General features: G+C 39.7%; 1 protein-coding gene across 3 annotated transcripts in view; it reads right to left on the bottom strand.

The window, feature by feature from the left end:
- Positions 1 to 549: 549 nt before the first annotated feature.
- LOC104928939 (roundabout homolog 2) overlaps positions 550 to 15,276 on the bottom strand; it is a 49,134-nt gene continuing 34,407 nt past the window's right edge. Inside the window, exons 12-26 of one of the 3 annotated variants that reach the window (XM_027280929.1) lie at positions 13,359 to 13,525; positions 12,938 to 13,059; positions 12,522 to 12,738; positions 12,021 to 12,139; positions 9,731 to 9,908; positions 8,412 to 8,627; positions 7,419 to 7,461; positions 7,195 to 7,331; positions 6,803 to 7,090; positions 5,203 to 5,341; positions 3,940 to 4,271; positions 3,640 to 3,762; positions 3,051 to 3,230; positions 2,677 to 2,798; positions 550 to 1,086 (exon numbers count right to left, since the gene is read on the bottom strand). In XM_027280929.1, coding sequence (XP_027136730.1) covers positions 1,075 to 1,086; positions 2,677 to 2,798; positions 3,051 to 3,230; positions 3,640 to 3,762; positions 3,940 to 4,271; positions 5,203 to 5,341; positions 6,803 to 7,090; positions 7,195 to 7,331; positions 7,419 to 7,461; positions 8,412 to 8,627; positions 9,731 to 9,908; positions 12,021 to 12,139; positions 12,522 to 12,738; positions 12,938 to 13,059; positions 13,359 to 13,525 — 2,395 coding nt within the window. In that variant the 3' untranslated portion in view covers positions 550 to 1,074. The remainder of the gene's footprint in view (positions 1,087 to 2,676; positions 2,799 to 3,050; positions 3,231 to 3,639; positions 3,763 to 3,939; positions 4,272 to 5,202; positions 5,342 to 6,802; positions 7,091 to 7,194; positions 7,332 to 7,418; positions 7,462 to 8,411; positions 8,628 to 9,730; positions 9,909 to 12,020; positions 12,140 to 12,521; positions 12,739 to 12,937; positions 13,060 to 13,358; positions 13,526 to 15,276) is intronic. The other 2 variants (XM_027280931.1, XM_027280930.1) reach the window with 2 other exon arrangements.

Below are 15,276 nucleotides of genomic sequence, written 5' to 3'. Positions count from 1 at the left end.
TTAAATCATTTGATTAACTGATTATACTGCAGGTGTCATTCAGTTTAACAAACTTAGTCTCAGGGTGCTGGAGGCAACATATATAATATATAAAATATGTAATACAATATTAAAGGTTCATTTAGGGGTCTTTATTTACATAATATGGAAGAAATTAAATATATATGCCTGTATATATGCATCATTTTCTTTTCTCCTCTCATTTCTTGGCCAATATTTTTGACCTGATGATTGCAGTAGATGAAAAATCACCAGGAGGCTCAAATGCGCCACATTTCATGGTAGTCCATCCACTAGTTTTTGAGATATTTCAGCCTGGATCAAATCCCCAGCATGTTTGAAAACACTTTCCTTCTTCTTTATTCAGGGAAATTCATGCAGAAGCATTTTTTTGTAATAAATGTTTTATTGGTCAGTTTAAAAATCTTACTAACACACTGGTGATCTACAGGGATACCACAGCACACAGTCACACTGAGATGAGATAAAGACAGTAAGACACACAAACACTACACACATGCACTGACACACACACACACACACACACACACACACACAAACACACACACACACACACATGCTCACTCACACACACCCACATATGATGGTTTATTATTAACACATTTTCTGCTTCATGTCGTCTCCAGTCTTTCGTCAAACACGCATCATCGTGGTTTCATGGTTTCACGGTCATGAGGAAACAGAAGATACATTCATTAATCTGCTGTACAATAATGTCATAGTTACATTTACTTCCTAAAAATACAGTATTTTTTTTTTTTAAACCTCAGATCCATTTTTTTTTTTAGTAATATATCTGATCACATCTTTAGAAAAATTGCAAATATGTCTATATACACGGAGGAAAGGTGAAGCAAAAATCACAAAAAATAAAAGATTAAAATCATTAAGATCAAATAAAAATTGTTTGTGAAAAGGCAGATGGCTAGCCTTGACGCTTTCCCTTTAGTCTTCAGCTTTTCATCGGGTACCATGGCAACAGATTGATGGCTCGCAAAGACAGGAACTCATGGAGGAAAAAAGAGGATGTCGTGTCATGTAAGCGGCGTCTGTCTACATGAGGTTCTGAAAGGAAACAGACCACAGAGAGCGACGTGACGGTGAGCGGATCATATAAATACAGGTTACATACAGAAACATGTAAAAAGTGTACAGCCTGAATATATTTAGATCACAATATCGACATTTTACATTTAAATTCACAAAGAGCAGTTTAACAAATGTCTATCTGGTTCTTTTTAGGTTTGACTGACACTGTTTTAATTATATCATCACGCTGCGTCCTCTTCTTCTGCAGTGGTTTAATTGCTCCCAACTGGGGAATTATGGACACCAACTGTTTATCTCTCTGCACCAAACTCCAATATTTGCATAACAGGAGTGGATGGAAATTTAGTTGTGATACATTTGGATAGAGACTTGACCTAAATAATGGTCCACTTACATACACAGCGCAGAATGTGGAAACTGATACACATAACTGTTGGTCAGGCTCTAATATATAGTAGACAAGTAAGTCTGCTTTGTTGTGCAGCTGCGATAATGATTCTATTTTCTAAATGTGAGAATATTCTAAATTAAATGATCCCACAACAGCTCGTATACACAAGGTGGATGATAAATTACTCGTAAATAAGAAATATATAGAGGAAAGCTGAATTAGCTATATTATACACACATAATATATGGGGTAAAGTTTCCTATATTAACTCAAGCCAAACTATGATTTCAAAACAAGCTTTACAAGTGATACTGAACATGTTGAGCATCCATCCATCCATTATCTGTACCCTTTTGTCCTCACCAGGGTCACAGTGGGGCTGGAGCATATCCCTGCTGACATTGAGGCGAGCACCACCGTGCTGCCCAACATATTGAGCATATGTCCAAAAATAACTTATCCAGGAGGATGAAAGAACTCTTTTTTTAAAATCAGAAACTAGCTCATACAATAAACCTTAAACACTGTAATGAGACACATTTAGCACCAGAAATAAAAACACCATTTTCTTTAAAAATGTTTCTAATGATGTGCTTCGACTCTTCTTTTTATGCCTCAGTTGGTAAACTGTCAATTGCAATGCTGTGCATAATCCAGACTAATGGCCGTCGGACACTGACGTGTGCATCGGTCTGAGGTTCAGAGAGATCACAGAGCTTGTCAGCTACCCTTGAATCAAAACTCTGAATGTTATCGATCCAAAGCTATCCTCCTTCTATCTTTCCTACACGCATGACGTGAGAAAACATCTTTTTATTGGACATTAATATTCTAGCTGCTGAGCGCAGATGTGTTTCCAATGAGATGATGTTAGAGTTTGTTTTCAAAGAACACATTTTGAGCTTCAGTTTAATGATTTAGTTCATCTGTATTTATTAAACCACACACACATTTCTAAAGCACATTTACACACAGGACAACACTGGGGGCAGTTTTTAAATAGCGCCTTAAAATGATCAACTCTCCATTTTGTATCAGGAGATTCAGCTTAGAGACAAATGGAAACTTTTGTTGAGTTTTTGTCTGCAGGAAACTTCTGCCATCCTCTGTCTCCAGGACAAGCAGCTCTTGTTTTTACTTCTGAACTGACTGTGACCTGCACTATGCAGACACAAAGTCCGTTCAGCAGTTCCTTACTGTAAGTCTAGACATACCTCATCTCTCCTCCGGCCGCTGGTGGAGGATTGTGATAAGACTCCTCCACCCAGGGACCCGTAGCCTGACATCTGGACCTTGGGCAGGAAGCTGGACTGTCCATATGGGATTACATTCTCATCTGCAGATGACAAACAAATCACTCAAAGTTACAGCTGTATTTATATAGGTTAAATCCTGAGCGATGGAGCTGAAAATAGACCCCCTGCTACTAAAAGCAAAGCTACTAGCGGGAGATAATAAGTGAGCATACACTGAAAGCTTAAAGGGATTTGTATGAATCATCACAATAATATTAATACAAATCTATCTGGGATCCAGCTGTTGCTGCAAGAAAATGGCAGCTGGAACGGATTGCACATATGGCACATACCCTGTGATGACCACTTTGTAGGTCCTCTCCTGTGGGGTGAGAAATGTTCTCCCCTCCTCTGAAGAGTAGGCGAGTCGCTCCCCTCTTCTCTTTCGCCGTGTGCTCGGCGGCGACTCAGACCGTCAGCCAAGAGCTGGAGGGAGTCATCTGTAGGGGGAGGGGCTGGTGGAGGGGGAAGTTCTGCATATGATCAATCAACGGTGATTAATAAACTTTCATGTCTTTCAAAGTGAAAGCGAGTGGTCACTGCTCTGTCCAAAAGTTACAAAATCCACCTACCAACACCTTTAACATGTCATATCTTTGTTTTTTAAAAATCCATACACAGGAGTTATTGTGACAAAATCCGTATTACTGATACAAAATTACAAAATACTAATTACCAGACAACTAGTGGAAAGCAAATAAGTGCAGTTCCCAAGATATCAAACTTACCAGAAAGTCAACACCATGACTTGGATGATAATATAAATATATAAGTATAAAAGGACTAGAGGTAATGCAGGCTAAATTCTTAAATATTTAAGAAGTCTACACGATGCTGGCAGCTCTGTGAAGCTGCATTGTTAAAATTAGATGTGAGTCATACCTGCTTGGTTGTGTAGCTCTCGTCTGAGCTGTCCATCCTTGGGTGTCCTCTTCTTACTCCTGGATCTGTGCGCCTGAGCTGGTGGGCTCGACTCGCCGACAGGGGAGATAGTCGGAGATTGTCCTGACAAGACAGCACACTGATGTCATCCTCATGAAACTTAGAGGAAACTACAGAACACTCAGCCGCTCTTTGGGTAGATGCGACATGATTTCCATTTCTGTTAGGTAACAACATAAACTAAATTATACATGACTTCACTTCTAAGGATGTGAGACGTTAAACTGAATTCAAACTGACCTTTGCCGAGGCTTTCCTCCTTGAAATCTTCTGCCCATTGGCGGGTGTGGTACGCCTCACCAGCATCCCGGATCTTGGTGTTGATAAACAGATCCGGGTTGGACTGGGAGACCTGGGAGCTCGACTGGTGACGGGCCAAGAGGTCAAAGTGCTGCAGCCGCGGACTCTCGCTGGGCTTGTGCGTCTCTCGCTGGGGGGAGGACTTCAGACTTGCTGTGTAGGACAGCTCATCAGATTTGGAGGGCGGGCTGGAGAGCTCCTCCCTGGAAGCATCCATCAGGTAAGTTCTGGCCGGTAGCGGAGGACACCAGTCTTCATCGTCTTCCTCAGAGCTAGAAGATGGAGTATCGGCAGCATGAGTGTGTGCCTCAACACGTGAAACCTACTTATATATATACCACATCTTACACTTGGCTCTAAACTCAAAGGGACTGCTGAATTATGAGGAAATTACTTTTTAATGGGTCACCAAAGTTACTGCAAATCATTCTTACGGGTGCATGAATGTCTGCACAAAATCTTCCGTCCAATAGTTGTTGAGACGTTTCACAAAACCCCCCACAAATGTCAACCTAGAGGAAAAGTCAAGGGCTCACACAAGTCAATTTAATTGCAATCCATCTGATATTTCAGTCTGGACTGAAGAAGACAGACAAACCAACATCTATAGTCGCAGACGGCTAACGCGGCTAAAGATATTAAATATAGGAACAAATATTTCGAGGTAAAGAAAGAATTCTTAAAAATAATCTAGTTCGTATGAAAAATCAAGATGGATTTAGAAGGACCATGAACCACCTCCCTGATTTCTGCTGTCACTTCAGCGCTGTCGGGGCTAATTTAATGATGGACTTGTCATTGAAAATGGAAAGCACTAATCCAGACTGTCAGATGGCGGCTAATGTCATTACAAAAGACACGGCACAGTCAGAACAGCCCTCCGACCCCACCCCGTTATGTCCGCAATCTAATCTGTCAGAACTAGTTAGAGAAGACGCCCCCCCCTCCGTAACCCAGAAGCGCAATCTACTCGCCGCCTGCAGACAAAACTGTCACTAATTCAAAAACTCCCCAGACTTCAAACTTCAGTCAAGTTTTGTTTGACAGCCTTGGCAGAGTTACGAGGCAGGTTTGATTTTCATCTGCCTTAACACTCTCTGTCACGTAGGTGAAGACAGAGGCTGACTGGGTGAATATTAAGACAGCACGATTTTGTTCTTAATGGACGAAACAAGAATATATTTCATGTTTTAGACGTCTCACCTGTGTTGCCCCTCTTGTTTGTCTGTCCTTGCGTGACCTCTGTCTTTGTTGGCAGGAAGAGGCAGCGACAAAACATCCACCCAGGTGAGAGGAGCTGACTTGGACGAGGACCCGTTGGTCCTCTGCTTCATCAGTTTGTCTATGGAGACAAAGCACCAAATGTCAAACAGGGTACACGGTGTAATGAGTGTGTTTTAATGTTCGGCTGAATACAGGCTCATACTAAAGGAGAACACTCCTTTCTCCTCTCTCTGCCTATGAGTATCTAAAGGACGTTTCTTTTTGTTGAACAGTTTTTTTCATCTTCAAGAGCACCGAAAGGTTCCTGAGAATTATTGCATGTGAGTCTGAAAGAGTACTTGGCATTCATTTATATATATATATATATATATACACACACACACACACACACACACACACACGCACGCACACACACACACACACACACACACACGTGAGTGTGTGTGAATAATAGCAACATTCAATAAAAAGGCACTTTTGTACATGAGAAAAACATGGAACAATGGAAAGATGAGCATCTCACGAAGCATCCACAGTAATCTGAGTGAAGATAAACGTTCATAACTGTCAGAAAACTGTTCAAAAACAACGCTATAGCTACGGTATTTTCACCGCTTCACTCTGTGAATTGAGGATTTATATCGACCAAACCAAAGCTGGTGATTGTTGGAACAGTGATAAGACGAACCAAAGATGGTTTGTTGAGGCAGACTGAGAGGTTTTTTGTTTTTTGGATTATGCAATGATTTTAAATCACGTAAAACTATAATAAACATCTAAGAATAACCACGCAAAAAAAGTAACATTTACAAATGAAAATATTTCATTTAATCTGGATTCAAACTAATTCTTAATAGTTTTTAAATGCTCATTATTTTGTACATAAGACTCTATATCACTGTAAAATTAAATAAAAATTCAACTCAATACAATGCAAATATTTCATAATCATACTAATCATTTAATCTAATATACAGTATTTCCAAATATACACAACACCATACAGTGTGTCATGCTAAATCTATGTGCTTTATTTATTTATTCATGTTTCGGTCATTAATATGTCATCATTTCCACCTGCATTATTCAGATATTAGATGTTGCTTTCTGGCATTTCCACACATTTTGCGATTCAGGTGTCTGGTGTGAAGTGTATATTATATTATTTAAATCTAAAATAATACATTTGCTTGTTTATTCTTTGTGTAGTGGCATTTGATCTCACACCACGTCCATAATAATGTGTGTGTGTGTGTGTGTGTGTGTGTGTGTGTGTAGGTGCATCAAACATGGTTTCAGTCAACAGAAAAAAAAAAAAACGACATTCTTGTACAAGGTATATTAAACTGCAGGTAACCATGGCAACAGCACTCATGCTTCATGCTATGTTACATAGTCGCAGATGAAGTGATACAAAGTTGAAATAAAAAAAATAAGAAGATAAAAAAGTAAACACAGTTTCTTTTTTTCCTTTGTGAAGTTGCTGTGATATAATTACACACTCACATTGTATCAGGTGAGAAGTCTTTTTTTTCCTGTTTTATGAAATTCAAACAGATTATAAAGGTAGAAAACTCACCGCTACTTTTCCTGGTATACTGGAGCTTTGCGTATTCAGACCCAGACTGACCAGACTGGATGGTCCACTGGTCCAGGTCCTGCTCCAGTCCCACAAGGCCACTGTTTGACAGTACTGGGTTGCTGCTGTACGGGTCTGGACCCTGGTTGTAGGATGTACTGGAGTAGGTGTCGTAGTATGCCAGCAGGTCATCCTCAGCAGCTGTGTTGATGGTGCTGTAGATGGGACTGTCATTGGACGCCGTGCTGCGTTTCTCCGTCTGGTTCGGGTAGTTGATGATGCCAACTGCTGAACAGCAAACGACTTTGTTACAATACCAAGGGCAGTTGTCTTTTTCAGCATTTTTAAAATGAGTAATTTCACCTTAACATTCAAAACGAGAGAGCTCTTACTGTTATAATATCTGTCTGAGTCCAGTTTGCCAGAGCAGAAGTTGACAGAGTCTTTGCTGTTATGAGTGAGGTTTGGAGTGGGCCAAGAGTCGGCAAGCCAGGGGTAGTTACCCATGTTTGACCCTAACAAGCTAGGCCTGTAAAGAGGAGGTGAGATTATATTAATACTACATTGTTTTTCACATAAAATAAACAGCTGAATCTGAATCAAATATTCAGTTTACCCTCCATTGATGATTCCAGACCCTTCACTGTGAGCGAAGCCAACTGAAAGAAGAGTTATAAATCTTATTTTACAGCAGAAAAATATTAAATTGTTTCAAAACATTCACTGGAAAAATAAATATATATATTTTGAGCTAATTCATGCCTCATTGCAAACATGGGGGCACACAGCAGATGTGGATGTAATTTGATGAATTGATGAACCGGTCTCTTCTACTGAGTCTACAGCATCCAAATGAACAAGTCGATAACAGAATCAATACTAAAATGTGAAGAAAATATAATCTAGTAGTAATATTAAATATTTATAGAGACACAAAATGTGTTTTTCTTAAAGCTTTGGGCTCCATTGAGTATTTATATTAACCTAGATAAATATCCCTCAAAGTCAGAAAACAACTGATGCGTTCATGTGCTCATGCGCCGAAGGGTATATTCTAAAATAAACCGCCTGTAGTGGTCGACTGTTTACATATGCTTCAGCGTGCGTTCGGCGCTTTGCTTTATTACTGCCATGAAAGGTGCCCAGTGGGGATAAATACATTTTAATTAGCTGCATACGCAGTGAAAGTACATGCATCGCTTTGCAAAATAAAAACCAAAATTGAAAACATTCATCACTGCCCAGATATCCTCAGCGCTCTATTAAAAACTTTGTCACTGTCACTTACTGAAAACAAAATCGGATGCTTTGCTGTAAAACAACTCGAGCTCATTTTCAGAAACATGATATTCAGTATATAATGAATAAAATGTGACTTTGTACATCTGAAGGTGCCTGAAAATCACGTTATTCGAACTTCTGCTTCTTTCAGTTCAGTTCTTTTAAGGAGCAATCTTCTTGACATCAAAAGATCTTGATGAAAGCTGCTGAAAATGTGAGAAATTCAGCTCTACAATGTGATATCTGCGATATTTTCCATATACTTTGAATACCTGTCATGATGCTAAAGACTAGATATAATAGACAAGTCAGAGCTTCTCCCACTTACCCGCCGGTGTGTAAGCGAAGGATGTGGTATAGTGTCCCAGCTGCTTCCTCCTGCGGTGTCGACAGTACAGCCAGCCGCTGAAGCCCATCAGCACCAACCACGCAGCCACGCCTAGTCCCGCGATGAAAGCCGGCTGCCGGACGACGCTTGTGATCTGCTCTGATATGCTGAGGTTGCCGCCTTTCTTCACAGGGGTCGAGGTCTTGTCCATCGCGGCTGAAAGAGAAGCAGGAAAGTTTTAGACCTCCTCGTCTTGGAGCATTTAGATTACGCAATGACAACCTAGCAACAGTTTTAAGAAAACAGTTTGACATTTTGGAAAATGCGCTTGTTCGCTTTCTTGCTGGGAGTCAGATGAGAAGATTGAAACCACTCTCATACCTCTTCAATACGGAGCTGGAGCCAGCGGAGCAAAGATAACAAAGGCCCCCTAAATATCTCTATAAAGGTTGTTTGTTGTGGGTAAAAAATGACATAACATGGTTTTACTGGGCCCTCTTTAAATCATCAAAATACCAAATGCACTATTTGGTTTTGTACAAATGAAACAAACAAGATATATCGTGTTGTAGGATGATTTTTGTTACATCTGGACTGAGCCAGGCTGGCTGTTTCCAACAGTGTGGAGGCTGTATGCTAAGCTCAGCTTCATATTCACCACAAAAACACCAGAGTGGTATCAATCTCCACATCTAACACTCGACAAGAATGTGAAGTGGAAGTGCATTTCCCAAAATGTCAAAGTAATTCCTCTGAAAAATTGCAGCAGAGGGTAAAGTGGAGAAGAAAACACCCAATGCAACACACCTCCTTTGAGTACTGCTTATCCGGATAACCGGCTATGAGGCTTATGTGGCATTTTGTTTTGAAAGTTCATACTAAATACAATATATACTAAATAAATGGTAATTTCTGCACGGAAAATACAGAATAAAAGGACCAGTGAGTAACAGGTTGTAAGCAGCTGAATACCCCTCGCCTCACCCACCCCTTCGAAGCATGTAGGAACTACATATGTAGGATATCAGCTCATTTTAAGGTAATCACACATTGATTCTTATTTTCAGGTGGTTATACACTATAAAAAAACGTACTTATGTATATTAAATTTACATTTCTGCCATATGCCGCCCTTAGATCTCCCTAAATCTACACAGTCGACCTTCAGTAAGCTTCTCTGGTCCACTGTTCCACAAGTTTTGACGGTGCCTGTGTTGTAAATACAACACAATTAACATTTCACCTGTGGTGAACCCGCTGAGAGTGCATCTTGCCACATTTCTCTATCTGTAGTAGCTTTAACAGTTTGAATGACTCACTGAGAATCAGGCTGACAGGCGGACTTTGAGCGCCCACACCCAGGCTGGTGACAGCAGCCACCATGACGGTGTAGCGGACGTCAGGCAGCAAGCCTGTCAGCAGGATGGACAATACTGCTCCATCCACCGTTCGGTTTATCTGGTTCTCCTGCTCCATGCCGCTTCCCAGACACCAGACCTGATTGACACCAGACATGGAGGGTTAAAGTCTGAATCTTAAAAGATATAAACACATAAAGACATTAATATATCCTGCACACCCTCGGGCAAGATAAAATGTTATTATTATGTAACAAACTCATTTTTTTTGCCATTGAAGCTTTATCTGGTAGCACACGGTGTGAAGAATGACGGCAAAGATACAGCAGAGATCAAAGAGAGAGAGGGAGACGTCAATGCAATGACAGTTAAAAGCCAGATTTAAAATCCTGATATAAACGTTAATAAAAAATATATGTGAATGCATATCTGCAGTGGAAGACAGATTAAGATTTTTTAATTGAAAGTAGCAACGCCACGATAAGTTTAAGTCTTTAAGTCCTGCTTTCTAACAGTTAACCATTATTTATAGGATGTTAAAATGTAAGAAGTTACAATGAACTCAAATATCTTGTGTTTTTAATGCTGAAAATAATCAGTATTCTTCGTTTTCTTTACTAGATGAGTAATTTAAAACATGAAATTATATCTGAAGTCATTTACTGATGAATCGATGGTTGATCAATCTATTAATCTGCACTGTAAGAGCTGCACTAGTAAAGAGCAGTGGGTATCTATGGAATGTCACTGTAGTCTATATTAAATAAATAAAAACATACATACATAAATAGACACACTCTAATATAGAGTTATATTAAATGTTAAAAATAAAATAAATAATTTCATAGTAATAATAATAATTAATTCATAATTTCACATTTATTTATATAATTAGGGGACTCTTATAACATAATATGATCTTATTTCTGCGTGTTATATTCAAATGGGGGGGCGTGGTTATCTGAGACTGAGCACAGCCTCTTAAATCGACAGAGCCAGTTTGCAGTTTGACGACTTTCTATTTCTGAATTTATTTCATCGTCATATTTATTTATTTATTTATTTAATATTGACAGGAATGACACTGCAGTTGTATCATCTGTCAACTGACTGACATTAGTTGGCTGTCAAAAGTTTGCTGACATTAGCTACCATAAGCTACCGGTCACACCGGACACTCCTGAGTGTATTAAATTAAACAATGGTGCGATACACTGCTTAAGAGTTCAACTTTTCACTGTGTGTGAGACGAGGAGTGTGTCATTTCTTCAGTAAGAGCTGCATAGTGTTACAGCAAAACACACTTAAAGCTTCAAAATAAAAGCATGCAGCATTTTTATGTGAAAGCTGATTGAGGTTAAGTTCAGCTCTATATACTGATGGCTAATTAATCATATTTTATAAAATGAGCGTAGGGAATTAGTAACTATTGTTGTAAATAATATAGCGGGGTAAAAAAATTCATAATATTTAATACACTTTAGTGAATGACCATAGTTACCGTCTGCCTCTGGTGTAATCTGTGTGTACAATGAATCAACCTTTTATTAATAAAGTGTTGCTGAACGTGTGCCGGAATACCAATTCAACATTTAAATTTTAACATTTAAGCCACGGGAGGCTTGTACAAAACACCATGTGCAGTTTTCAGTAAATTGAATGTTTAAGGGGATTAAGTGTGATCCCTGCCTTCGGCTGACGAGCCTCCACATATAAAAGGATCTGGTATTTCATGATCAGAACGGTTTTCTAATAACCGTCTGCATGCAGACGCAGATGGGAAGAATAAATCAAAACAATAGAACTGTGTGTTCCATTTTAATGTTATTTTTTTCTCTGGAATAGCAGCCTGACGATTAGTAATCAGTGTTGTGTTCATGCACAGAGACAGATAATCAGAACTCTGTGTTTTTTCACAGAACAAACAGATGACGGGGACAGTCAGCGTTCACAATCTGATGACAAAATCAAGTTTTTTTTCCAGCATGTCCTGGCAGCAGACATGAGGCAATGAGTAATTACTAATTGTTGATTAAAATCTGTGTTTTTCCAAGTATCTAAACACCAAATTTAAACAACACTGAGTGATGACTGCATAAAAATACAGACATCACAGATCACAAGTACAATTTGTTCCACTACGACTGCGTCACTGATTGTTGCTTAAAAGCAGAAATCAGCAAATGAGACAGACAGCCAGGTGTCGTCTCACGCGCCGGGTGTTGTCTTACGCTGATAGCCGAATTCTCACCTTGTACTCCCGAATGATGCCAGTCTGAGTATTGTGAGGCGGAGGCTCCCAGGACACGCTGATACTGGAGCTGTTGGTGAGCTGAACCACTGATATAGCCTGTGGAGCTGCACTTAAAACTGCAGACAGAGATAAGAAGGGAAATTATATTTCTAGGATTATTATGAGCTGATGTCAGTGCTCTATTTTACAGGTATTTAACTTTTCTAATAACGTACAAAAGGTTTCCTTGAAACAAGTTTGTAATTTGATAGTGTCTTTGGGGAGAATAGGAATGTCCTTGATTATCCAATTAAATACTCTTCATTTATTTATTATAGAAGTATACACGTTTTCACGTTCAACTGACTAAAAAGGTACAATTACACTAAGATATGATTTTACAGACAAAATAGTGAAATTTATCTCATCTAAATTAAATATTTGAAATATTTCCAAAAACACTGATATATCATAATATCATTATTTCTATACTATTGTCAAATTATAAACATTTCTTACCCTCCTCCGGCGTACGCAGCAGAACCATGAGGCTGTCATGTCCCTGTAACTCGTTGAAGTAAGGGCGTATCTTGACCTCATATTCAGTGCTACTATGCAGATCTTCTAAGATGACACTGTGGTCAGACGTGGCCTCCACATCCTGGACCAACCAGGAGCTGCCGATAGTCCGGTAAAATATACGATAACCTTGAACGTAGCGAGACTGAAGTGCGACCTGAAAAAACATTGGCAAGAAGAACAAGAAAAACAACTTCAGTGACGAAATGCAGAAGTAGTTGTGTTTGAACTTCGAGTTAATCTGTTTGAAACGTTTTTTGAAGTTAATGTTCAGAGATTAGCGTGTCCTCCGCACACTTCAAGCTGACTTTGAAAAAAAAAAGGAGAGTTTTTCATCAGCCAAGTTTTCAACTCACAGTCCAAGAAATCCTGGCACTGGTTGGAGACAAAACCGCAGGCTTTTGCAGGTAGACAGACACCTCGCCTAACTCTCTCTGCACCTGTCTGTGGTCCACACCCTGTTCTGTAGGACTCCCATCTGTAACAACAAAGAATCCATTCTGTCCAGGCCAAAAAAACAGCTGAATAGGAATTATTCAGCTAAAAATGAAAAAGCTGTTTGATGAAATCCAACATAGCTCAGGGCTGAGGAGCATCACACTGAGAAAGCAATTAGTTTGAAGACCGCACATGAAACGCAGCTTCTTCTAAACCATGTGGCACATTATCTTGGTTCCCAGCCTTACATTCAAAATCTCTAATTTCTTGCTTTAAAAAATATAAAATCAAGAATATACAGTCAGGCTTTTAAAGCTTTTTTTTGCTGATGTAACTCACCCTGCGTCCTGACAGGCTCAGAGATTGGGCTGGGATCGCTCAGGCCATAAGAGTTGACTGCTCGGACAATAAAGAGGTAAACGGTGTTGGGGAAGAGTCCGACAACCGTGTGCCGCTCGTGCTTCACGTGGTCCGCCACCGTTTGCCAGGTGCTGCCGACCGATTGGCTGAGGCAGGAAAAAGAGGGAAAGAGCAGTGTTAACAGACAAAGCGCGTTGCTCTCCGTGTGAACATTTATCATTAAATCCTGTTATCTTGACGGCTCGCGGCTTCATTATCACATTATCTTGGGTCGAGGAGGTAATGGCCGTGATCGCGAGTCGCCTGATGAAAGTGGAACAGGCAATGTCAGAAAGAGAGATGCAAATCTGATATAATGGGTAAATTACATGTGATATGGCAATTATTGTTACTTTTATTAGAATATTTATGAAAACATTCAGCACCATGTTGTGAATGCAAGAAAATAAAATGTGATGTCTGAAGATCATGACATGAATCAGTTGGATTAGTAATTAGTTGGATTAGGGCTGCAACTAAAGATTATTTTCAGTATTAGTTAACTCATTTTTTTAAATTAATTGATTCAACTTGAAAGAAAATGATCTGAGAGCACAAAGTCAAACAATATTTCTAAAAGAAATTAAATTTCCATGTCAGTCTAAATGATAAAACAAAGAAAAATATCCAATCCTCCCATTTGAGAAGCTTAAAACAGCAACTTTTTGTCAATTGACGACTCATTTATGTGACTTAATGTTTCCACATAGTGACATTTTTGGGAGATACAGTTATAGTTCTTGCTTTCTTGCTGGGAATTAAATAAATATGAGGAGAGCTAAATATGAAGCTGAGGGTCAGCAGCCTGTTTAGCATAAAGACAGGAAATGGGGGGAAAACAGCTGTCAATCTTCTCATCTAAATCTCACAAGAAAAACAAAACGTGTCAAACGTTTCCTTTAAATAAAGCAGTGATTGACAATAAATGAATAAATCAGCTGCTTCTCGGATCTGTGAGATTCTGTGCATCTAAAAAAAATCTCTGCTCTCAGCTCGCGGACACGAACACGAACACGTTTTATTCACTGGTTTTATTGCTGCAGGTTATAACGAAGGCTTCTGAATGGGTCCAGTGAGGACACAACAGCCGGATGCTGTGCAGGGACAGGACACCATCAACCAGCGTGAACACAATTTAACATTTTCCTCCAACTCCGTGGAGGATAAAATGGCAAGGTAATTACAACAAGCAGGCCAGAGCATTTTCCTATCATCAATGGTTTCTCGTCTGCCACCTTTCTCGCCAAATGTGCTCCAGAAAAACAGATTTGCCATTTAAAATGACTCATCTGGCGTTTCTAAAAAAGCTGCATCTGTAAATGGGTTTGCAGTGGAAAATATGGCGGCTGCTTTTACATAAAATCGACCAAGATTTCTTCTCTTTTTAATCAGAAATGCATCGCCATGTACCGTACACGACAGAGGACACTATAACAGAAAAATATCGGTTTCTACTTATTTATTTGTTGCCACTGATGCCTCTAAACAAACATTTCCAAAGGATTTATTGGTGATGGAGCGTGCAGCAGCAAGTGAATCTTCATCATCAGCTCTACACTGAGCTCTTCTTTCCACACAGAGCAAACTGTGTGTTGTATCTACACCCTCTCTCCTGATTCTGTAATGAGTGAACTCTGCAACCGGGCTGGCATCCCCTCCTTCCATTGCCCCAGGAAAGGACAGAGCTGCCGAGCTGACCACTGCAGTAATTGTCTCCTCTTTCACTCACTGTCTGTCTCACTAAAGCCTCCGGTTGGTTGTTAAGAGCTGCTGTGGCTCTCCTCGGGATGCCACGGCTAAGTACTGACGCAGTGAGTGTCACGGTTTCACTTCAGGACGTCACTTAACAGGACTGTCT

This window comes from Larimichthys crocea, chromosome VII (assembly GCF_000972845.2).
Source record: "Larimichthys crocea isolate SSNF chromosome VII, L_crocea_2.0, whole genome shotgun sequence".
In the NCBI taxonomy this organism is placed as follows: domain Eukaryota; kingdom Metazoa; phylum Chordata; class Actinopteri; family Sciaenidae; genus Larimichthys; species Larimichthys crocea.
Note: the sequence above shows the minus strand (reverse complement) of the source record. Positions and strands in the feature narration are given on the sequence as shown.